Consider the following 24,455-nt stretch of genomic DNA (forward strand, 5'->3'; position numbering starts at 1 on the left):
TCAAACTTAAATGATATTCTTAATTTTGGCACTTATTTATTTCGAAGGAACATAGTTTCTTCTTTAGATGATAAAATGTCTTCTGTTTTTCTCTTTTGAAAATCGACACAAACTCCTACTTTTGTTTACGTGAGGCTCGCGCTTTTTTCGCTAATAACCAGAGAGCACGAGGCTCAGAAGCATTTGCCACCTCTCATTTTTTTCTGCAAGAGCTCTCTCAGCTGGCTCTCTGCTCTGCTCTCTCCTCTCTCTCTCTTAAGAAAAATGCAACTCCTGCAGTGCCCATCTTCTCCATCCCTCTCCTTGTGCTGCTCCAAGGTCCAACCAAACAGAGGTAACTTTTGCGCTCGTTTATGCCGTGATCACTGCTTGTTTCATCATCTGGGCCTTTCTGTTGGAGTAGGGCTCTGTTTCGCGGCGAATTCCCTCACGGCATCAACAACCAGCTCTTATATCCAGCAACAATGGCTCCGAAGCTCCAGATGGGTATCTCGCAATCCGCCCGTTGCGAACTCCTCTGCAGCTAAGGCTGCTTCAGTGGAAGGTACTTCCTTCGTCTTTTTCCTTGTTCTTGCTAAGAATAATTCGAATCCATTGATTATTAGGTGCCTTGCCTGTAATATTTGGCAAATCCCCAAATGGGATTCTTTTTTATTTGATGTTTGAGATTTTATCTGTCCGAGCTATGAGAACCCCGTAACTATTTTCAAGAACATAAAAGAAATATTGTGGAGCGAGTGCAAGTGATACAGTTTAGATTTTTTCTAGTACGCCAATAGCCTCATTTAATTGAACGTTTCATAGTAAGTAAATCTTATGAACTTTTCGACTCCAAGGCATGCACCGCCAGATTAAGAAACTTCCATGTTCTACACCATGAAGGAAATTTTGGAGGTCTATTTGGTAGGCCAAATTATAAGGACTTGCTCTGTCAAACTATGTTCTTGGAATTGCTTAAAAACTATACATGAATAGAAAACAATTAGAGAGATCTTGTGTTCATGCGCTGGAGCGTGCATTGCACTATTGAGAACCCGCTCTGAGTAGGTACAGAAGGATATTACAGTTTATAATCTTAAGGGGTTAAGGGCCAAATATAATTGCTTATCCTGGATGTGCCGTGTGAAATTGACTGGTTACTTTGTTGCTAAGTTTTCATCACTTGTTCACCTCTGATTTTTTCTTGTTCATCTTATGAGCTTGACTTCATTTGGTTACCTTGTCTGTTCTTGCAATTGTAGAGAGTCCTTCTGCAGTTTCGGCTCAGACAGCTGAAAGTGATGTGCTGAAAGCCTTGTCTCAAATTATTGATCCTGACTTTGGAACGGACATTGTTGCATGTGGTTTTGTTAAGGACCTCCTCATAGATGAAGCTCTTGGAGAGGTTATTAAAGAAATAGTCTGGGATTTTATTCTTTATACATCTGTAAGGAATGACACCATTACCATATGTCTTGGCTTTGATTCTCAGGTTTCGTTCCGGTTAGAGCTCACTACACCTGCATGTCCAATCAAAGACATGGTAACTAGCACAACCTATGTTGCTTGAACAGTAACCGAATACATGCTCAGTGCACTAGATGTTCTGTCTTGTGTACTAATTACTTTTAGAAACCATTGATACCTGCTCCTTTTGACATCCTTCCATAAATCTCTCAGTGCATGTACACTTTCAAAGTATCCATGGAACTAATCTAGCATTTATTTTTTCTGCTTTGCAATGGTCTACTAGTATTTGCCTGATATATCAGGTCGCTAAACCTTTAGTAGTTTAACAGCATGAGTATCCCTTGACAGTTTGAGCAGCAGGCAAATGAGGTGGTGGCTAATCTTCATTGGGTCAAGAATGTTAAAGTAACCATGTCAGCACAACCAGCAAAACCTGTTTTCACAGGTCAACTTCCTCTAGGGTTACAGACGATCTCAAACATTATAGCAGTTTCAAGTTGCAAGGTAGGGTTCTTATACCTTTCGTTGCACTTCATTTTCCAGGTTGTGACTATTTCAGTGCATGACGTTTGGCTACAAAATGTTTTTGGGGTTGCTTTGAGAAGGTTGACTATGATATACAAATGGCCTGCAGGTTCATTCCATTGTGATGATTTCCCTGATTAGTGAATTTCATCATGGAAAAGATTTTCTTTGAGTATATCCAAATTGCAGTTTTACATGTTGTTTGGTTACTAAAATTAGAAAGTACTATTCTTTAATTTCTTCTATCATGACTGCTGTCTGTCAGAACTGTTCAGGGGGGCGTGGGAAAATCAACTGTAGCTGTAAATCTTGCATATACTTTGGCTGGAATGGGAGCTAGAGTTGGTATTTTTGATGCCGACGTGTATGGTCCAAGTTTACCAACCATGGTTTCCCCTGAAAACCGACTTCTGGAAATGGTAATAAAGCTTTACAGTTCCACTTCCACTACAATGAAATTAAGTCCTAGCTTAGTGAAGTAATGCATTTATTATTTCCGCCTACCTTTTCTAGAACCCAGAGAAGAGAAGCATAATTCCCACAGACTACCTAGGAGTGAAGCTGGTATCTTTTGGATTTACTGGACAAGGCCGTGCAATTATGCGAGGTCCAATGGTTTCTGGTGTCATCAACCAACTCTTGACTACTACTGAGTGGTATGAAAAATCATTGAAACTTTATGACGTTGGCTGATTGGAGGGGAATGTTCGTCATGCTTTCATGCTGTGGTTATTTTATTCAAATTTCCATTCACTGTCATTATTGTCGAAGCGTATTTATTCCTCTAAGAGATGTGTCTGACTCAAACTAAACTACAGTTAATCAAGAACAATGATTTTCTCTCATCATTCTCCTTTTTTTGGCTTCTGGGTCAGGCTTCTGCAGCTAAGCATTACTAAACTTTCCTTGCAGGGGTGAGTTGGATTACCTTGTTATTGACATGCCACCGGGGACTGGCGACATTCAGCTTACATTATGCCAGGTTCTCGTTTTGTGCCTTTCCATCTTAGATCAGTAAAAATTTTGAACAGAATATTTTATTACTCTTTAATGTTTTTTTTTTTTTTGTAAAGTTATTACTCTTTAATGTTTGTCCCTCTATCCTTTTACAAAAAAAAAAGAGCATATCTTTACAACTAGAAGCTGCTAGTTGCAGGCATTTTGCATCAGATGTTTATCCCTCTTGCAAGTTTTGTTTGTTGCTGCAGTTTTCAATTTTAATGTAACGATATTAACTTTTCAGGTTGTACCCTTAACAGCTGCTGTCATTGTTACCACCCCTCAAAAGCTTGCATTTATAGATGTAGCGAAGGGAGTTCGCATGTTCTCGAAACTTAAGGTTTGTGCCTTTGTACTATCGACAATCCCTATTCAACACCACCCTTTGATTAAATATACTTTGCATCAATTGTCAAGAATTCTGGAATATGATGAAACATGAAAATGTAAATTAAAAGATACAGATTCACCATGACAATTATTGTACAGAATGTTGCTGAAAACTGGCTTATACATTTTTGGTATAGTGGAAACTTGCATATGGATGTAAATGCCTTGATTGATTTTGTCAATAATTTATCCTGTATTTGATCTCTCCTTTTGTTTTTGTGAGCTGTTTTGTGTATGTTTTTAGCTTTGGGCTCTTTTTGTATAGGGTTTGCACCCCTCTCCCCCTCTCTCTCTTTTTTTCTTCCCTCTTGGTGCCCTAGAGTTGATCTTTTTTATCTATGAAAGAGTCATCTTCTGACATTCCACTGTTAACACACAGGTACCCTGTGTTGCTGTTGTCGAAAATATGTGCCACTTTGATGCTGATGGAAAGCGCTACTACCCATTTGGTAGAGGATCAGGCTCTCAGGCACGTTTCTCCAATTACATTTTGTTTGATTTACTTGTTACTATGAAAGGCTCCAAAGCTAATCCTAGAATTGCACTCTGGTGTTAAAGGATGAAGAATATTCTCTGTATTCTCACAGTGTGCCGGTTTTATTTACAGGTTGTCCAGCAGTTTGGAATTCCTCATTTGTTCGATCTTCCAATTAGACCAACAGTATGTCCTCTGACGGGTTCTTTGATCTTATCTTTCTTTATTATGCCTTTTGTTCTCTCAAAGTCCATTTCTTACTCCTGGTGAAGCATGACGGGTGATAATGGTTTCTTTCATTGATATTAGTTGTCAGCCTCTGGAGATAGTGGAATGCCAGAAGTTGTGGCAGATCCTCAAGGTGAAGTTGCCAGGACATTCCAGGACCTTGGAGTGTGTGTCGTGCAACAGTGTGCCAAGATTCGTCAACAAGGTAGTTTATGATTATCGGGTTAAAGAAACTTCTCGATAAAGGTTAAGAGTAGTGTCTCTGGGTTTCGAGATGCCAGTGCCAGTGTCTAACTAGATTAGTAAGATCAGAAGTTTCCTGGTTGATTGTGTGCTACCAAATTTTAGGCTTATCTCCCTTCCCAGACAATCGAACTGAAGGAATATCCTTCAGAAATTGCATATCTTTTGGATTCTTGGCTTTCTATTCGAATGATTTTATGTGTCGTCTTCCTTTCCAGTGTCAACAGCTGTAACTTATGATAAAGTCATCAAGGCAATCAAAGTGAAGGTTCCAGTTTCAGACGAGGAGTTCTTTCTACACCCCGCAACCGTGAGAAGGAACGACCGATCAGCTCAAAGTGTGGTATAAGGACATCCCTTTGACCTAGAAAACTCCTCTGTTCGTTTTTTCCTTTTGCAAATTGCAAGTAGGCAATGTAGGTTCTTATTGCAGTGGTGTCAATACAAGCATTTATAACCTTGGGAAATAGATAGATGCTAATCCTATAGGTAAAAATGTTCAGGCTGGTCCTGCGTTTCGTCAGACAAGTGTAAGTTCAAATCCACAAATGGACGTCCAGGCTAATTTATAACCTTTCTTTGAATCAAATCAAAGGTCCAACCACACATTTAGCTGATAAATGTCTTAACAGCATAGGGATTCAGAGTATAACAGCGGTTGTTCTCTAGTTGTTGAATTTAGCTGAAAAAATCCTTTTGATTTCTACTTGTCCGGTGCTCGTCTTAATATCGGGACTTCGACTAGTGAAGAGAATCTTTCTTATGCCACTTATGTGCACGTCAGGATGAGTGGACGGGGGAGCAAAAACTGCAGTATTCTGATGTTCCGGAAGATATCGAACCAGAAGAAATTCGGCCAATGGGAAACTATGCTGTGTCCATAGTTTGGCCAGACGGATTTAGTCAGGTGACCAACCCTTTTCTACTATGTCGCATTCAAATGAATTATGTCCCTCTTCGTCGTGGTTGACCAGTAACTGGAATTATCTCAGAAAAGTGTGCCAAGAAGGAATTTACTCGAATGACACGTTCATCAATCGACCATTACCTTGTTTTTTATACATATAATTCCTCTCCTTGGTGCAGATTGCTCCATATGATCAGTTGCAAACGATTGAGCGGCTGGTCGGCGTTCCTGCACGGTCGTGACATGTTCATTTAATTACAGTAGATGAAGGCTTCAGTGCATGGCAAAAGCTAGAAATCTCTCGAGAATAGTAATCAGCATCGCCTTCTCTCTGCCTGCCTGATGGGCTTTCGGGTAACGGTAGCAGATTGGAGATAGCAGAGGAGCTCGAACAGATGAACACAGAGACATTCGAACCCGGAAAGCCTCTATATGTGCTTGCTCTCTCCTTTTTCTTTCCCATTTCATCTTGGGCACTTTGTGTAAGAATCTCGGAATATAAGAAATTCCAGTACATGGGACTTTGCTTCATTTTTAGTATCCCATCTGATGTTCTTGCAGCCAGTCGCCCCTCCATCACTCTCTGCCTAACCTGGTATCAAAAAACAGTCTTTAAGGGTTGAAATGAAAAGAAAAGTGTGGTGCAGGGACCAAATTGAAAACTCACCTAAAGTATGGGGACGAACGGTATAATTCTCAAGATAATGTTAATCGAGGGAGGAATCGATTCCACAGCTTCTGAGCACTAGTACTCCAATGGCCAGAGCTCACTCGTCTCTGTCAATTCTCCTCCGTCAAAACCACCACCGCTTTCGGCAGAACCCTAGCTTTTACGGTCACATCAAACGCCTCAGCGTCGGTGCCATCCACGGCGGTGACCAGCAGGACAAGACCCTCTCGCTCTCGGAGATAGCCGCGAAGGTCTGCAAGATCACGCGCACGAGACCCAGGTGGGAGGTGACCCTGGTTTCCGAATTCCCCTCCTTCGATTTCTCGGACCCCAGCTTCTTCCGCGAGCTGTTCAGGCAACAGAATAACGCCTTCCTTTCTCTGCGCTTCTTTCACTGGGTCGTCTCGCTCCATGACGCGCCGCCCGAACCGGATTCGTGCGAATTGCTGTTCGATGCTCTGGTCGCGGCCAAGTCGCTCAATGCCGCGAAGTCGCTGCTTCAGATTCCGGGGTTCTCGCCTGGGGCGGATTCGTTGGAGCGTTACGTGCGCTGTGCTTGCGAGGGCGGACTGCTCGAGGACGCGATCGATGGGTTTTTCAAATTGGGAGAATTGGGGGTTCGCCTGTCGGTTGAGACATGGAATTCGGTGTTGAAATGCTGTCTCAAGGCTCGGCGGACCGATCTCGTCTTGGAGTTCTATGAGCAGATGGTGAAATTGGGTGTTGTAGGCCAGGCGAATGCCGAGACTGTTGGGCACCTGATTCAAGCCTTTTGTGAAGGTGGGAATCTTTTGAGAGGTTATGAGTTGCTTTGGCAAGGAATTGAAAACGGATTGATCCCTCAGTATGCGACTTTCATTAGGTTGATATCTGGGTTTTGTAGGCAGGGGGATTATGCGAGGGTGTCCCAAATACTCCACTTGATGATTGCGAAGGACCGTGCTCCGGATATATTCGCATATCAGCAAGTCATTAATGGGCTCTGCAAGAATGGGAGGCAGCTCGAGGCTTATCGGGTTTTCAGTGATCTAAAGGATAGAGGGTACTCACCGGACAGGGTCGTGTACACCACATTGATTCACGGGTTCTGCAACATCAGATGGATGGGTGAGGCGAGGAAGTTGTGGTTTGAAATGATTCGTAAAGGCTTTTTCCCTAATGAGCATACTTACACTTCATTGATTCACGGGCTTTTCAAAAGCGGGAAAGTAGAAGAGGCAAAAAAACTGTTTGATGAGATGAGTTGTAAAGGTCACGGAAAGAGCACAGCAGTTTACAACATGATGATTTCTGGGTTATCTTTGCACGGAAGGTTAGATGAAGCTGTTGGGATGTTTGAAAAAATGCCTCGGAAGGGCATTGCTCACGATCGGATCACCTATGACACTTTGGTACAGGGCTTTTGCAGGGTTGGAAAGTTAACCAATTTAATAGATCTCTTGGACAAGCTATCACAACAGGGTGTAGTTCCATCAAGTTCCTCTTATGCCGCACTTCTTGAAAAGCTCATTGAGCTGGGGGAATTGCAAGAAGTGAAGTTGTTATTGAGTGATATGCAAAACAAGGGTGTACAACTATTGGCTGGTACTTGGGATCAAATTGTGAATGCATTGGTCAAAAGCGGGTTCGTCACTGAGGCCATGGACTGTTTGGTTGACATGCTAAACAGAAATATCCAACCTCGTAAGACAACTTTCGATGTGCTTATTCAGAGCCTCTTACAAGGTGATAGCTTAGATGATTGTGTACTTGTGTTAGACACAATGTTCAGGGTGGGTTATGTTTTGGAAGAAGGCATGTGCCATTCTCTGGTCGATAAAATTTGTAAACAAAATAGCAACTTTGTAGAAAAATGTATGGCAAAGATACTTGAAGGGAACTGAGGTTTTAGAATCATCACAGTTGAGAATACTTCACAGGATCTACAACTTATCTTTGAACAAGTTTTGCAGCTGGCTATAAAATTTATAAATGAGCTCTCTTTTGTTGCTCGGAGGGATCTGTCGAATGTACTTTTTGTCTTTGGTAGGTCATGGCAGCTGACATGTGGTCTGTATGAACATTTATCTTAAGCTGGTCATTGTGAATCTGTCTTTCCGAATGCTAAGCAGCAATTCTCCAGTTCTTACAGACTGCAATTCAATCACCAAATGCTACAGTTATCCTTTTACTTTTGATGCTCAAACATGAGTGCTCTTCAACCTCGTGGCATATCCAGAGGCCGAAGGAAGAGGAAAGAGCAGAAAGAGAAATGATGTCCTCGAATTGGCAAAAGCTGATGGTAAATAAAAAGGGTTATAAGAGGAGTTTGTTTTGTTGACACTTGATATGGCAATCTCTATTTTTCTCGTGAAACTGCCCATCGATGCACTCGCCATTGTACTGTTTGCAATTCATAAGGTATCACAGGCATGAGCTAGGAATATGCAATTGCATTTTTTAAGTGGGATCTCAACAATGTCTGGACACCACATCAATCACACCAATCCTTGATGTCAGTTACATCTCTCATCAGATCGTAATGATTGGGTACTAATTCAACAAAGAATGGAGGATGGTCTCTAATTTGAAGGAGAGCGATGGTGATTCAATGATAGCCCAAAGAGAGTTCAAGCAATGCCCTTTCCACCAAGTAAAAGAAAAGGTGGAAGATGTTTTGCTGTTGCCGCCATAATAGAAGCTAAATATCATAATTCAAAGAAAGCAGCGTGAGTACCCTCTTTTAGTAATTTAAATCTTATTGTTAATCATTCTTTTAGTTGAAAACATCTTTTGTAGCACAAGCTGTTCTTTATATGCAACATTGATGCTGGGGTGCCTTCATCCATTCGCTTCCATGATGTGTTCTCCAAAATAAACAAATGCCTGCCTGCCCAAATAATTTAAGAATTACTTTTCCATCTACAAGGGGTAGACTGTTTCTTAAGGTCCGGATTGTCTTTGGATTGCAGGTTTGGCTCCTGGTTCTTGTCGTTTTACCAGCCAGGTCCCCTCTTAATAATGCATTCTGGGCGTATATTGTACCTGGCCTTTCTTGGTGTGTGGACCATTCCAAGACGTACATGGATGTTGAGTTGATCTGTTGACTTGTTCACCATGAAAAGTTGCATATCCATTTAAGATTCATCTGATGAGCTCCCTGGATACCTTTTGTTCACACTGATTATCTTTTGATTTTTCATAGAAAAATAACTGGAGCATTTGATGAGTATGGTCATTGGGACTTTGCCTAGTTCCCCATGCTTTTATTCCTCTCGTGTAATTAGGTTACGTTTTGCAATGACATGAGTTGTTTCTCTTGCTTCTGACTTGTAGTCTTCAGAACAGTGACGTGGTGCAAGGGGAAAGTAACCACACACCTGTCCAGTTACAATCTTTAGCTATATTTATGTTTCTCTCTTTGTTGAACTGGCTATTCCATGCCCTTTTCAGCCCTCGTTCTCCATTTGGGGACTGTTTGTCAAGGGACAGTGACAGGAAGAAATGAGATGAACATTCCACTATGCATTTGGCTCTGAACAGTTGAAGACATATACTCTGGAAATTCTCTTTGTTCTTGATCATGTTGGACGTTAGAATGACTGTGCTCAGTTATCTTTCCTTTCCCTCTTTGGTGGAATTTCCTATTTTATTAGTTCTGCAATTGTAGGATCAATTGGGAGGATTATCATTGCTTTCTAGCATTCTCTTTACAATGGGATTGGGATTAGATGGCGTGCCTCCTCTTTTACTTGAACTTTGCATTGGATTTAGTAACATATAGTTGGATACTCAATCCAATATACTGGTCTTATTTTCTTTATTTTTTATTGACGTTTGTATGGTACTACTAAGAAGCATTTTTTTTTTAGGAGGAGGGACAAAATCTTCTTCTTAATGGCATATTCATTGTGCAGAACTTTTATCTTCTGTAAGTTCAATCAATTGCATATGAAGACTAAAATTAAGATTGCTCTGAGGAAAGGTCTTTCTTCATTTTCACGTTGATAATGGCATAGCAGCATGGGGTTTGAGTATTATGTAAGTTGTCCCCTCTTGAAATCTCTCAATTCATGGTGATAAATGACTTTCTTTAGCACTTCAATTCAGTTGAAAAAATCGTTTTGCAGTTTCTACGTGTCCCACTGTTGTGTTTGGATAGAGATTCTGTCTTTTCCATTTATATATGCACATCAGGATGAGTGGACAGGGGAGCAAAATATGCAGTAACCTGATGTTACAGAAGACTGAACTAGAAGAAATTCACCCATGGAAGACTGCGATGTCCACGGTTTGCCCAGGACAGATTTAACCACGCAACCAAAGTGTTCCTACTATGCAATATCAGGATAGACGAAGTCCCATTTTCGTCATGGTTGGTAAGTGATCTGAATCTGTTCAGAAGGGCAAGGGCAAGTCATTCTGCCATAGCATCTTTACTCTATATAACTCGTCTTTATGGTGCAGATTGCTCCGCACAATCAGTGGCCGATGATGGAGCAGCTGGTTCGTGTCCCTGCACAGTCATGACATGTTCATTTAACTACTGTTGATCAAAGCGATGTCGAAAAGAGTGGGCACACACAAGAACTTTCTCGAGAACAGTAACCGGTGTTGTTCTCTCTGCCCAACGGATGGCTTCTGAGTAAAGGCAGCATGCTAGAGAGGGCTTTAGTGGCTCGAATAGATGAACACAGAGAGAGATTGGAACCTGGAAAGTCTCTGCATATGTTTTAGCTCTCTATCTTCTCTCTTTTTTCATTTTCCTCTGGGCATTTTGTATAAGAATCTCAGACCATAAGCTCTTCCAGTACCAGTATATACACTCTTGCATTTTATTATCAACCTGACGTTTCTTCCACACTCCTCCATTCTCTGCCTAGCCTGGTACCAAAACAAGGGGGCTAAAATGAAAGAAATGTGGTGGACCAAATCGAAAACTCGCCTAAAATATGGGAACGAACAAATGTTACTGATTTTTTCGTTGATGGGCGGGCTCGGCCGACAAGTTAGGTCCAGCCCGATGACCTTGCTCACCTTACATCTTAAGAATGTTGTTGGGCAAGTTGCCACATCTTGATACAATTTTGATGGAGAAAAAGTGGGCAGTAGCCATTGCACCTGGCTGAGCTCACTTCATGGGATTTACTAGGAAACTAAGAGAACAAGCAAGAACGAGGTTTTACCCCCCAAATTGCCTCATTTTCAGAGCTCGGTCGGAGGTTTATTCAAGGCTAACAGGACAGGCATGCCGAAACTGTGGGCTCTTCTCCAACATGAAACATGCCTGAGAAGCCTTTTTCATGAACGGTATCACTTTAGACCCTTATGCAAACCAAGAAGGTCCCACTTGCATTTAACTTCTAGTCATCGAAGTTGGTCAAATTTTAGGTTTTTAGCTTTGGAAAGGCACCCATCACCATTTTCCAAAGAACTGAGAGAAAGTGACAGAGCGTTTATAAGTCCGCTACGTTCTCATCGACTTCAAACAATTTGTGACCGACCTTTAGTCTTCAAAACAGCTATTAGGTTGTACCTCAAATTCTCAGGGGCAAATCTAGCGAGCTAGCCGAGCTTTTAAAAGTACTCAATTGTCAATCTATTGGCCAATCTCAATTATGATGTTGACTTTAAATGTCATCAAAGCAAGCCCTTTTGGTCCTCCGCCGAGTCCTACGTCAAATCTTGATGCCAAATTTTCTCAAACAGTAAGGGTGATCAAAATTTGATTTAGTTTAGATGAAAGAACTGTTTTCGTCATATCCAATTCTTTTCGACGGGAATAGAGCATAATTTAGATATTTTATTTATTTTTTACTTGTTTTTTCTTTTTGGACATTTTTTCTTCAAAGAGGACTCAAAGTGGAGTTTATCTGTCCTAAGAATATGAAGTGATTAACTTAATCTCAAATAAAGACTCGAAGCTTGGCCAGAGATCTAGGGCTGGTGAAGATTTGGCCATCGCCGTAGCTTAAACTTGGCATATGAGAAAAAGTCCGCTTTTATGAGTTACTTTATTATTATTCATTTTTTCGCAATGAACGTAGACAACTTGTTATTTGACATCAATATATGCAAAACAAGTTGGTCGAGACAAACTTGGATTTTTCTTGAGGAAGATGGTCTATATTTTGAGGGCTTTTATGCTTGGAACCAAGCGCCAAGTACACTCTTTTGAATGAAGACAGAGAACAAGGGCAAAGGGCATTTATGAGTCCGCTAGGTCCATCATGGTGACTTCAAGCAACCAAGCTAGGAATCGGCTTACATGATCGCACAATCGATATTATGTGGACGACACGATCTTGCTACCTCAACCGAAGTTTTGCGCCGTTGCTCTAATGGAGCCTGTCCATAACGCTACTCAGAGAGAGAGAGAGAGAGAGAGAGATCTATCGCCTAAAAGTATCTCAAAGATTATACCTTTTGGTCTTTCAAATGTCGCGAACCAATCACCTTTTGACACCCCGCCACCGGTCAAAACGTAACACCTCTTCATGGAAAGGTAGTTTAAGCCATCACATAATGTAATATTTTATTGATTTTTAAAAATTGGCGATTTCTTTTGAGATTCGAGACTTTTCTTAGCTTTTGTTTTCATTTAATCTTTCCAAGATTTTTTCCTTGTATGTCCTCCTTATGTGAACAATGTCATATGTACCAAATCTACATGCTACAAAAAAATCGACATCGCCTAAAAATGAAAAATGAGAATGAGTGGTTCCACTGGTCAATGTCTAATTAGCATTTATTGACTTCGCTATCGCAATCAATGCTTGTCAATGACTATTTGATTAATGTCACATCAATATATCAAAACAAACCTCTGGTCGAGACAACCTCAAATTTGCGCTATGAAAGATAAAAGTATGATAGCAAATCCATTAATTAGGGTATGAGGCCTTAACCTATCGCAAAGTAAACCCCTTTAAATGTGTGATCCAGTGAACAAATTGAGCAAAGGGCGGTTAACCCTTTGGTCCATGATGGTGACTAAAAACCCCAAACTTTATAATCTGTGACATAATTTGACAATCGATACATGTTTACGACATTATTCTTGAGTTAGATAACACGTTTTAGTAACACGTTTCTCTAATGGGCCTCTTTAACGGCATTAGACAGAGATGGGGATTTAGAGAGAGTAACAGACTCTAATGAAAACCTTAATAGAAACGCAAAGATTATATCCTCTCGTTAATCCTCATTTGGAATTTTTGGTAAGTGATCTAGGTTTTGACAAGACGAGAGAGGTCGAGACATAACACAGTACCAGGAAAGGTAGATGAAGCCATCACATGATGGAAATAGAGAAAGGAAAAGGCAATTACGTTTGAGATTCGAGACTATTCATAGAGGTTGTTGACATATAAACACCAAGATTGCATACCTTGTATGTCCACATTATGTGAACAATGTCATATGTACCAAATCGACATGCTACAAAAAAAAAAGGCTGAACATGGTAATGCCGAGGACTGTCAATGTCTAGTTAGCAATTGTATTGAGTTTATCCAATCAATACTTGTAATGCTATATGTTTACTTATGTTTATTAAGGTTTTGTAAAAATCTTGGTGCTTCTAACTTTCTTTTTTATTTTTTTAATGGTTTTGCACACCTTCCGTTATCACAGGCCATTCAGCTCCAAACGGTCGGCGCAACTAGCTCTATATAGAGTGATGGGACGACTTGAACAAAAAGTTTAGCCTAGGTTACCACCCAATCCCATCTAGCTTTAACCTTGCAAGATGAATAGTTGATTGATGTATTCTATTAACCAAACAAATCTCATGTTCACTTCAACCTCAAATTTCTATGAAAGAATAAAAGTATGATAGCAAATCCATTAATTGAGTTGGGGATAATATCACAAAAAATCTTAAACTAGTACATATGTGTTTTAGCTACCGTTTTCAAGCAAAAAAAAAAAATTACCCTCTATTAAATTTTACGGTCAAATTGATAAGTTAGATGATATTTGGCACTTAACAATACATGTGGCATTTTTTATTAAATTTTTAGCCTATGTTACTCAATTGGGGTTTTTGTGAAATATAATGAAAACTAACGGAGGATAAATTTATCAACGATATACAAATTTTAATTATTTAAAAGTAAGGATAAGCATGGTAACCTAAAGTAATTTAAAAATATTAAAAAAAAGATGGAGAAACCTATTTGGTTTCAAGGTATGTAAAATAGGTCACGCCATTTCACAAAAGATAGCAATGGTTAGCGAGGGGTGGGGGATGGCGGGATTCTTAGCTCGAAACCGGAACCTCGCGAATAATTTTTTGCGATTTTTCTTGGCTATAGCTAGGTAAGTGCCGATCATGCAGTATTCTACGGCGTCAGGTAATGAGTATGTAATCTGGAACCACTAGTTTGATATTCCATTTTTGGCTATATTTTTTTACCGAGACTTTTACTTTGTTACTATTCCATATTTATTCATGTGTTTAAATATGAGTTGTGGTTAGTGGATTGTAGCAACAAATGATGGTCATTAAAATTTATGATTCATTTTAATAGTTAAATTTAAAATATATGTGGTTTTTGAGAAGACCTTGGAATCGACTTTAGAACCTGTGATATGGTAGGTTCTAGGTTCAAAGGTATGCAAAGTAGGTTCAAGGTTTAAAAAAATGAGTAACCTATTATGACCGGTAGATTCCAGAAGAAAATTGTACGGAACTTGAAATCGCTTATTCTTAATATTTTTATCACAAAAAATTAGTTTGGGGTAAATTTATCGCATGTATAGTAGTTTGAGATTTTTTGTGCTACTAATGCATTGATTTAAAATATCATATGACCGCAAATGACTATAAATTGAAAAATTTGTAATTTACTAAGCAAGTTCATTGGCAAGTAACCAATAAATCTCTGACCTTCTAAATTTGAATTCAAAATAATTTTTACTAATTCCATAGATTTCTCATCTTTCATTTTAGCATGGCATTTATTATATTGAAAAATGGGGTTCAAAATCTTTACATACTCTTTTATTCCATGTTAACTTAATTTTTTCTTCACTATTTCCCTTCCCACGCAATGGCTGTGCTCTTTTCCTAGTTTATAAGAAAGCGAAGGAAGAGGGAAATCATTCGAACGAAGGAAAACTCAAGTATCAAATTGATGTTTCACCATAAAAAGATCTATTTAGGTATTAGAAAAAATTGCTTTTTTGTCAAGCATGTCTATCAAATTAAAGTTAAACCTAGAGGAATACAGTACAAATTGTCTAGATAAGAAAATATAATCAAGTTAAGACTAGATGGAACTCTAACTTTATTGCTTCATCTGTATTTCGCGAGAATTTGTGGAGTCAAAAGGTTCGAACACCGGAAAAAAAAAATCCTTTTTTGTGTTAATGCTTCTAAAGTCAACTGATTGCCCGTCATCTACCTAGTCTTGTAATTGTCCTGTCTCTCTGTGCTTTGTACCCATATTTGTGCAAGAATCTTGTCCTTTGAGCCCCCAAAAAGTAGGGTTTCATCACAAGGCAAAGCCAAGATCAAAAGCCAGTTTTATGTTGGACCATAAATGGCGTTTACCATCTTTATTTATTTATTTATATATATTATGAAGTTGTCGTCACCTGTTTAAAATAAAGAAAGCTAAAAAAAAAAATTACACATAATAAAATAGAGTAGCCGAAGGAAAATGTGGTGAGCCTTTAGTCCCCATTTAGATGGTAACCTCCAAATATAGTATTCTCCAACTACTCAATAGATAATTGTGCACATTGGGAGCTATCACCCATTAGTTACGCTAGCTGTTCATCACATACATACATACATACATACATACATACATACATACATTTTTATTCATTGTGTAAAGTAGAAATATGTATCAGTTATAAATTGTTCGTTAAATTGTATCTTATGTTATATGACTATTTCTATTTTGAACAAAATAAAGGCAGAATTCTTAGTTCATATTTGTAATATGAGATAAGGAAATTACTTGGAAAATACTCGATATAGAGAATCAAAAAATTGTTAGAATTTTGTCATTCTTTAGTCCACAAACTTCCCGTCATTTTACCAAATCGAGTCACCTCTTTGTAGAATCACCCATTAATAATCTATTGCAACAGTGTTATTCGACCAAGACATGCATTGCTCCATCACTAATGGTAAAATTAGAGATGCTTGTGATGATATTTAAATCATCGATCCAAATCTGACCAGATATATTCTGATCAAATAGAGGATCTAATGAAATGTTTAGTAAAGGTGCTAAAACAAGTATTTTTTTTTTTTTTTGTAGTAATTATGTGGTATTTGGACATAGAGCCTATCAATTGGGAGAAAAAAAAAGAAAGAAAGGTAATTATGTAAGGTGATAGCAACTTGGTTTCAACTACTGCTTGCAATACCAAAAAAAGACAAGTCTTAAGAAAATATCTCTACACATTCAATCCTACCGACCTTTCTTCTCAAAGAGGAAGAACATGGTGGGCCTCCCCACCTTTAATGGCGGAAAAAGGTCGGCCTTGGACTCATCTCCAGCCGTAGAGACATGTCAGACGACATGAACGAAGAGGACAAAAGACACCTTTTCTGGTCCGACGCCCGATCCTCTTGTCGTATCGTTTGATTCGCCTGCTTCCTTTCTGATAGGACAATAGCTCTTTTTTTTAAGTGGCCATTAGTGTGCTTTCCATTTCTTGTGACTGACCCGCGAACTACTGCTCCGTAGAAGTATTGTGGGAAGGAGACAGGCGAAGGGGGTGATTCCCGGTTCTTTGAACGCCCACGTGAAGCCAAAGATCCTATCTTCTGATAGATCTGATCTGGTGAGGAAGTGTTGCTTGAACCAGCAGGAAAATAAGAACACTGCACATGATCAGGTGGCTGGAGATTTCTTTTTCTTTTTTCTGTTTTGGCCAGAAGGTGGCTAGAGATCGATCAAGTTGTATGTGGACGAGCTTGCTCCATTGTTAGGGTACCAATGACAAATGGAGATGATGAAAATGGTAGCATGGCAGAGGCAAGTTGCACACAGCTGAGAGACAGAGGGAGAGTTAGGTTAGGGTTTCTGGTTTTTCAAGGTAATTTTCCTAAAACCTAAGGTACTTTAGCCAGTTTGGAGACCGGCAGATTCAATCACTCCTAATTAACTACGTTGGATTCATATCTTAATCGAATATTAAAATATGTTAAGATTAATCCCTTTGCCATTTTGGGTAATTTGCGAAGGAAGATAGGACGAAGGCAAGAGCGGAATTAGTAGAGAAGAGTACCCCTGCGATCGAGGAATGGGGTCATGAGATTCCCTCGTGAAAGACCTGGACCACCCTTTTGCCTAAAGATGCCTAACAGCTGCACCGAGAACTCGGGCTCATAATTACACTTCTTGCACATATGCTCCGAAGCTGATCTTCCTAAATTGAGACGTAGGATATGTAAAAGTCATGGAATGGGATCTAGGAAATTTGAAATGACTTCGGAGTCTGAAATTTGAAATGATAATTTTTTTAGCTCTGAGAGTATTGGACTCTCCATAGCGAGTTAGAGAAGACAATTTGCCTTGAATAGAACTTTCGATCGTCGGTCTCGTCTTGTGGGATATTGGGATATTGGGTGTGTCTAGAAACACTTTGGGGAAAGCCTTTGGAAAAATACAAAGAACTTTCGATAGAATGAGTTTTTCAAAGTACAAATAGTGTTTGGTAAAATGTATTTTAAACACACGTTGGAAAGCAACTGCTTGTTTGCAACATCGCCTGAGTTGCACGGCCTTAGGAGAGGCTAACCAACTCCAGATTGGATAGCCGACAGCCGAACTCGATCTCACCGGAGGCCTAAACTCTTGCTAGTGACGTCACGCAAAGTGAGGACTTTTTCAAATTATGAAAGTTGAGTGGGGGCAAAATTGAAAGAAAAAAAATTATATTTCCATTCTGAAGATGCTCAAAATTCAAAGCACCTCAAGACATGCCTTGAATTTAACACTTTTAGAGGCCTTTGAAAATACAATTACATTTTCTCAAACTTTTTTTTTTACATATGTCCAAGGGACTTTGAAACCCAACGCCTTAGACAAACAGTTTCCAAACGCAGCCTTCTTTCCATTTGTCCACACACTAGCGAGAATCTCGTCCTCTTCAGCCCCAAAAAATGAGATTTCTTTTCTCTTGTCACAAACCAAATATTGAGATGGTTTTTTTTCCTCCGACCATCAAAAGCTCTTTGTTGCCTTTTGTCCTCCAGAAAAAAATGAGGGTAGAAGGACATTTCAAAGAGGAAAAGAGGAAAAGGAAAGCTAAAAAAAGCGGGGAGCCTAGTCCACAAAAATTGGAAACGTCACCTCCAAAATCTGATAGTATCCACATGTTCAACATAGCGTGGGGTCAAACATCATATGCCATTTCAATGTGATTCCCATGTAGCCAAGCCATTTTAGTGCACTCCTATGTGGCTGTCGGTCGTTTGAGTGGATCGTGTCATGACAGAACCCACAGAACCATGGTACATTGTATGGACGTGCTCATCACGTTGACATCTTCCTCAAAATCTCAAGATTTTTTATTTGGTTTGTGGACACGTGAAAGGATTCGCTTACCATACTAAATATCAAGGAAAAATTATAAAAAAAAATCATAAACTCATTGTATTGGTACCAATTCAATTCTAAATCTTTCAATTGGACCAATTTAGTCCTAAACATTTTAATTGGATCAATTTGATCCTAAAATTTTTCATGTTGGTATCAATTCACCCAATCAATTTTGGCCGGAAATCGCCAAAGTGGATGTCGGGCAACCTACGTGGCATAGTCGGCCCTGACGGAGATATTTTTGTAATGATATTTTGATTTGGATGTCCTATGCAAAATTTTCGTGTTAATCTTGAAGACTGACATTACCAAAAGAGAATTCACCACCTAAATGTGGAGAAATTTTGGCCATTATTTATTTGATCTAGCTTGAAGCAGTTGTTTCATAGAAAAAGTACAAAAAAAAGTCCTAAACTTATTACATTTGTGTCAATTCATCCCTAAACCTTTCAATTGTATCGGTTTAGTCCTAAATATTTTACATATGTGTCAATTGAATTCATCCGGCCAATTTTGATATGAAATAATTGACGTGGACGTCGATCGTTCTATGTGGCATGATCAGCATTGATATGAATATTTTTAATATTTTTTTTTTACAAAAATTGAATTTTTAATTTTTTTTCTTTTTTTTCCCCGTCGACCTCTAGCAAGGGCCTTAAAATTCAATCTTTAAAAAAAATATTGACAAATGTCCATGTCAACGCGATCACGCCACGTAGAATGGATGGCGTCCGCGTCAGCAATTTCCAGCCAAAATTGGCTGGATTGACTCAATTGTTACTAATATGAAAAAGTTTAGAAGTAAATTGACACAATCGAAATATTTAAGACTGATTTAACATCAACACAATAGGTTTAGAATTTTGTAGGTTCTTTTCCCCATTGTTTCATTGTACTTGTAAATATGCATGCAAGAATCCTGTCCTGCTTAGCCTTCCTAAACATGTAGCGTTTTGTCGCATAAGCAAAGATCAAAAGTGGGGTTCTTGTCTCGCATCATGAAAACCAGTTCACTATTATTATCTTTGTCCGCTGACACGCGGGTTCGTTGACTTGGAGTCGGGTTTTGATCCTGCACACCGCGAGCAGTAAGCCTTCCAGGGTGATGGTGTATCCAGATTTGGTCCTCGGATAGAACCTCCGATGCCGGAAGTCAGCATGAAAGAAAGGCTAAGCCAGCAAGAGAGAGAGTTTTGAAGGTTCAGGCCAAGAAGTTGGTCAATCGTGCTTCAGTAGAAGGCAGGCTCCGCGACGAAGTATCTTTCATCGAAAGTCGTTCTTCAATTTTTATTGGAAGAGACGGGTTCCGTAGTGGGTTCTGGACAATTAATATCATAGGCAGACAAGATAACATGTTTGTTTATTTGTGCACGGGGTGCCTCCGAAAAGCAGAATGTGGCTAAGCTACAATCGATTTTATGAACGGAGGTTACAAAGGAAAATGTTACAAACAGATGTTACGAAGGGAGGTTACAAACATATTTTCAAATGATTGCATCAACGATTACATTAACTCCACCATCTTGACGATTTCTTCGACTCCACTATCTTGATAATTGTTTTATTCCACTATGGTAACCGTAACTTCTTTAATAGTTGCATCCGAGATTGTCGAATCCACTTTTTGTCCTTCAAGTTGTCGATATTTCTACTCATATATAAACTCTACTCTCATCGACTAAACCTATTGTATATCGATGATAACCAAAAGTTCGATATTTTTCCGGTGTAATACCCACAAACCACTTCTTTTTGTTTTTCTCTATCGTTCAAAGACAAATACAACTGCGATTGCAAGCCTGAGAACAAAGACAAAAGCAAAACAGTTTTCAGGATGGGGGTGGATCTCTACGCCATCCGGGTTGGTGTTGTGATGCGCCGCTTGATCTAGTAATCAATCCTGATGACCTTGTGCTCTTCTACGCGCAGATTTCAACCATTTAACCACTAGACTATCGCCATAGAGTGAGACGGCACATCGTTTTTTGAACTTTCCTTCGATACCCAACTCGAATATTTCCTGATTGAATCGAGATTTGGTCGTGGAACAATGAATATTTTGCTGTCACCTTAGCAATAGGGCCACTATAGAAGCCGCAACATAGAAAAATCTTCCTCAGCTTGGCCCCTTTATGAAGAGAAGCCTATCCAACACAAAGACCATTCCTACCATATCCTCTCTCTCTCTCTCTCTCTCTCTCTCTCTCTCTCTCTCGTGGTTGTTCCGGAAAAGGTCCTTTCATCCTCCATGAATGCCAGAACCGTAGGCACGGGCAATGGAACCATAGTCCTCGCGCATGGTTTTGGAGGAGACCAGTCTCTCTGGGACAAGATCAGCCCATCCTTGGCCAAGCACTACCGGGTCCTCTCCTTCGACTGGTGCTTCTCCGGCGCCGTCCGAGACGGGAACCTGTTCGACCCCGCGAAGTATTCCTCATACAACGCGTACGCCGACGACCTTGTTGCGCTCCTCGACGAGTGGGGTCTGAAATCGGTGATCTTCCTGGGGCACTCCATGTCCGGCATGATCGGATGCATTGCCTCCATCAAGAGACCTGAGCTCTTTCAGAGGCTCATACTACTTCTTGCTTCTCCAAGGTACAAATACCGTCTATATCATGCCCTGCAATATTGGAGCTGCCATTGATAGCGTGTTCTCGATGTAATTCCTTCACTATTAAGTGATATCTTCTCCTCTCTCTTTTTTTGGATAAAAAGCACATGAGGCATTTTCTTGCATTGGGACTCAACAGGGTCATTTTTTTTTTTTTTTGGTTATAGTTAAAGTCTAGAGTCTGGAGTTTCCTCCAATTGACACTCTAAAATCCTCTTAAGTGTCGAGTCAAAAGCCTAGTTGTTTTGCATATGTCCTTATATTCTATATGTTTCAGATTAACCGTCTATATACCTTTCATCCATCTTTTACATGAGATGACGTTAATTTAAATTTTGTGGGAACACTGCCAACGGCTAAAAAAGCTTAAATTGATAGGCGAATATGAGGTTTAACACTTGAATATTTGAATACTCCTCATACTTAAGCTAGAGCTTGGCCCAAGACTAAAGAGGTGCAAAAAAGATAATAAGGAGTCTGGAAAGATTCGAACTTTTGACCTCTTAGTTTGATACCATGTAAAATTTTGCTTTGGACTTGGGTCTGGAAAGCTTAAATTGATTAGTATTTAGTAATTCTAATGGTTTTCTTGATGTATAATCTGTTTCATTAACTCTCCATCTCACTAACAGTTTCACCTTAAAGTTTCTGCATACTTCTATTGGTTTCTGTTTTTTCTCGTCGCAATCATTTCTCCCAAAGTATCTGCAACTGTACCGTCGGCTCGATTGAGAAGAAGCTGACACGAACAGAGAAAGTAAAAGGTTGAAAATAGAGAAAAATGAAGAATCTTGTGACTCTTCATCAGATACTGAGAGCTCAGTTCCAGTAATGCATACAGAAGAAAGCACTGAAGCCGCATATCAGCCCCCTATTTATAGCCAAATGGCTAATCTCTTATAATAGCCCATCTTTCTGCTCATCTTTTCTTGCTTGAACTGAAACTATTTGGAGTTCTTTTAGGGGGAACATCACTCTTTAAAGATGCCTGAAATTCTAATGGTGTCTCTTTTTCACAGACCATCATATGTATACTGGCTACTTCCTTCTGCCTTGTCTTCTTGATGAATTTTAAGCTATGGTTGATACATTAGGTTTACAAGTTTGTGCTTCTGTATCTTGACTTGAGATATGATGCCGACATACTAGTACTGAAGGAAGCTTCTTTGCATAATGCTTCACTTATGCAAAACCTTATAATGATACAGAACAGACGCATAAAGAAGAGCATGAACGTTCACTATTAGGTAAATTCTCCATCCTCTTGCAAGTTCCTAATGCCTTCTCGCCTATGTCCGAAAACCTAAAACAGGTACTTGAACTCCGGTGACTATGTGGGCGGGTTTGAAGAGGTGCATATCGATGACATGGTCTCGAGCATCCGATCGAACTATCAAGAATGGGTCGAGAACTTCACCCCTGCGGTCGTGGATCCCGAAGACCCGCCTTCCCTCGATAAGTTCCGAGGGTGTTTGCGCAGCATGAAGCCCGAAGTCACGGCATCCTTGGCCGACACCATCTTCCGCTCCGACTACCGGCACGTTCTCGCGGACGTGACCACGCCGTGCACCATAGTCCAGGTCACCAACGACATGGTCGTGCCGGCCTCCATCGCGCACTACATGTGTGAGAGGATCTCGGGGCCATCGACCGTGGAGATGATCGAAGGCACGGGACATTTCCCCCAGCTGACAGCGCACGAGCAGCTCCTCGATGTGCTCCGCCAAGCTCTGGGGTTCCAAGCTCCCGGCGGAGAGGGCATGCCCACATCGACCGGGACGAGTGGACCAGCCGACCATGGTCGTGATTGAGATCCGGACAGTCGGGTTTCGATTAATAAATCTCTCCTTTTGGATTGCCCAACTTGTCGTGTGATGTTGCCAGTGATAGTGAAATGTATGGTGATGTGTTTCTGCTTGGTTTTAGTATTGTTTAATTATTAGTTTTGTGTATAAATATAGAGGTTGCGTTCATATGTTTGGTTTGAGCTTATTTGTCTATAGACCCTTGGGCTTGAGGATTGAATTACATGTAATGTATCCGTTCTGAGATGTTAAGTTTTATCTAGTAACCCCCGAATTTAAGGAGGCTTGATCTTTATGAAGTTAATTGTATTTTGTTTATGTGCAGAATTTAAAATTTACATTTGATATACATATGACATAGAATGAAAAATATGACCTAAAAAATATTCTACTTGTGACGCAAGCCCCTAGATTCAATGCAAAGATGACGAAATAATTGGCCAAAAAGTCTTTAAACTTTTTGTACGACGGCCAATTCAGTCCTAAACCTTTCAAGTGTGTCGATGTAATCCTAAACATTTTGACGATTTGTCAATTTAGTCCAAAACCTTTTAAATATCTGTCAATGTTGTCTTTTTTGCCAATATAGGTCTAAGACTAAATTGGCAAACCTTTAAAATGTTTACAACTAAATTGGAAAAACTCCAAAAGGTCTTGGACTAAATTGATACAAGTGAAATGTTTAGGAACAAATTGGTAAATCATCGAAAGGTTTATGACGGAATTGGCACAATTGAAAGATTTAGGACTAAATTAGCCGCCGTACAATAAGTTTAGGACTTTTTGTATAATTTTTCCTAAAGATATGGCAGATTTCTTTATGTCCCATGCATTTGGTTTCTTAAAAACACATCCAATATGAAAATGAAGCCTAAATTATGAAGCATGCGAAACATGACTGACTGACGAAAAAAAGGTTAAAATTTCTGCTACACACATGAAAATAGAAATATAAATTGACCGACGAAGCGAAACTCCTCGATAGAGCGCAGGAAATTGATATTGCTAATTCTAGTGACAGTTTGTGGATTTGTACAAGGCAAAGTGCTAGACCTCGGAGCAACATGAATATATGTTGCTAATCTACGACCGAATACGTCAAACCAAAGCGATGTACGTCGAGAACCGATACAAAGAGTCTCGAAATCAGAGGGACGGAGTGTGTAATACCCGATTCCGCGAAGCTGCACGAAAGCTCCTCTTGCGATCGCCCAGCCACGACTCGGTTTTACCCTCCCTCTAAATCTCAGCCCTAGGACCATTTTTTCCCTCTCTATATACTTTTGCTCTCGTCCCTTCTCCCTTCTCAGACTCCTCTAGGACTTCCCCATATAGGACTCTCTAGACTTCCCCAGAAGAAAAGAAAAATAAACCATGAACTAACCCCCAAATCCGTCTAACCAATCAATTTTTCTTACCATCTAATTAATCATCTAGCTATGTGATCTTATTCAACTTATGTGAGGGGAAATAAGAGTAAGATTTCACAGATGGAGAAGCGGGTTTGACGTTGCGATCTTCCATTGAACAGTTTTGCGAATCACTCGGCAATTTCAAGACAAAATCAGGCTCTGTTGGGCCTAACTCGGTTCATCA

At 39.8% G+C, this 24,455-nt stretch overlaps 2 protein-coding genes across 7 annotated transcripts; both read left to right on the top strand.

The window, feature by feature from the left end:
* The first annotated feature begins 152 nt into the window (after nucleotides 1-152).
* Nucleotides 153-10,710, top strand: LOC115756969 (fe-S cluster assembly factor HCF101, chloroplastic). 6 transcript variants are annotated; one of them, XM_030696983.2, is made up of 15 exons: nucleotides 153-334; nucleotides 404-544; nucleotides 1,257-1,384; nucleotides 1,472-1,522; nucleotides 1,798-1,953; nucleotides 2,250-2,393; nucleotides 2,488-2,630; nucleotides 2,887-2,956; nucleotides 3,218-3,313; nucleotides 3,743-3,832; nucleotides 3,971-4,024; nucleotides 4,148-4,271; nucleotides 4,528-4,652; nucleotides 5,094-5,216; nucleotides 5,396-5,761. In XM_030696983.2, exons 1-15 carry the CDS (start codon nucleotides 265-267, stop codon nucleotides 5,456-5,458), a joined length of 1,578 nt encoding a protein of 525 aa, XP_030552843.2. In that variant the 5' UTR covers nucleotides 153-264; the 3' UTR covers nucleotides 5,459-5,761. The 6 variants fall into 6 exon arrangements, 3 of the variants coding, with proteins under 3 accessions (XP_030552843.2, XP_048133075.1, XP_030552841.2); XM_030696981.2 differs by having other exon boundaries at nucleotides 154-334; nucleotides 1,242-1,384; XM_048277118.1 differs by lacking the exons at nucleotides 5,094-5,216; nucleotides 5,396-5,761 and adding an exon at nucleotides 10,063-10,710 and having other exon boundaries at nucleotides 1,242-1,384.
* Nucleotides 10,711-16,829: 6,119 nt separating this feature from the next.
* Nucleotides 16,830-23,177, top strand: LOC115756997 (strigolactone esterase D14). The gene is made up of 4 exons (XM_030697048.2): nucleotides 16,830-16,929; nucleotides 20,216-20,301; nucleotides 20,521-21,038; nucleotides 22,367-23,177. Exons 1-4 carry the CDS (start codon nucleotides 16,830-16,832, stop codon nucleotides 22,863-22,865), a joined length of 1,203 nt encoding a protein of 400 aa, XP_030552908.2. The 3' UTR covers nucleotides 22,866-23,177.
* Nucleotides 23,178-24,455: the final 1,278 nt, after the last annotated feature.

The sequence above is a fragment of the Rhodamnia argentea genome, chromosome 4 (genome assembly GCF_020921035.1).
Source record: "Rhodamnia argentea isolate NSW1041297 chromosome 4, ASM2092103v1, whole genome shotgun sequence".
Lineage (NCBI taxonomy): Eukaryota > Viridiplantae > Streptophyta > Magnoliopsida > Myrtales > Myrtaceae > Rhodamnia > Rhodamnia argentea.

Bases quoted from the DNA above. Each gene is read 5' to 3' on its own strand.
- LOC115756997 (XM_030697048.2), top strand. From the start codon at position 16,830: ATGACAAATGGAGATGATGAAAATGGTAGCATGGCAGAGGCAAGTTGC. The intron at 20,302-20,520 runs GTTGGTGTTGTG...CCTTAGCAATAG, and splicing joins TGGATCTCTACGCCATCCGG to GGCCACTATAGAAGCCGCAA. The intron at 21,039-22,366 runs GTACAAATACCG...AACCTAAAACAG, and splicing joins CTACTTCTTGCTTCTCCAAG to GTACTTGAACTCCGGTGACT.
- LOC115756969 (XM_030696981.2), top strand. From the start codon at position 265: ATGCAACTCCTGCAGTGCCCATCTTCTCCATCCCTCTCCTTGTGCTGC. The intron at 4,272-4,527 runs GTAGTTTATGAT...CTTCCTTTCCAG, and splicing joins TGCCAAGATTCGTCAACAAG to TGTCAACAGCTGTAACTTAT. The intron at 5,217-5,395 runs GTGACCAACCCT...TCCTTGGTGCAG, and splicing joins GGCCAGACGGATTTAGTCAG to ATTGCTCCATATGATCAGTT.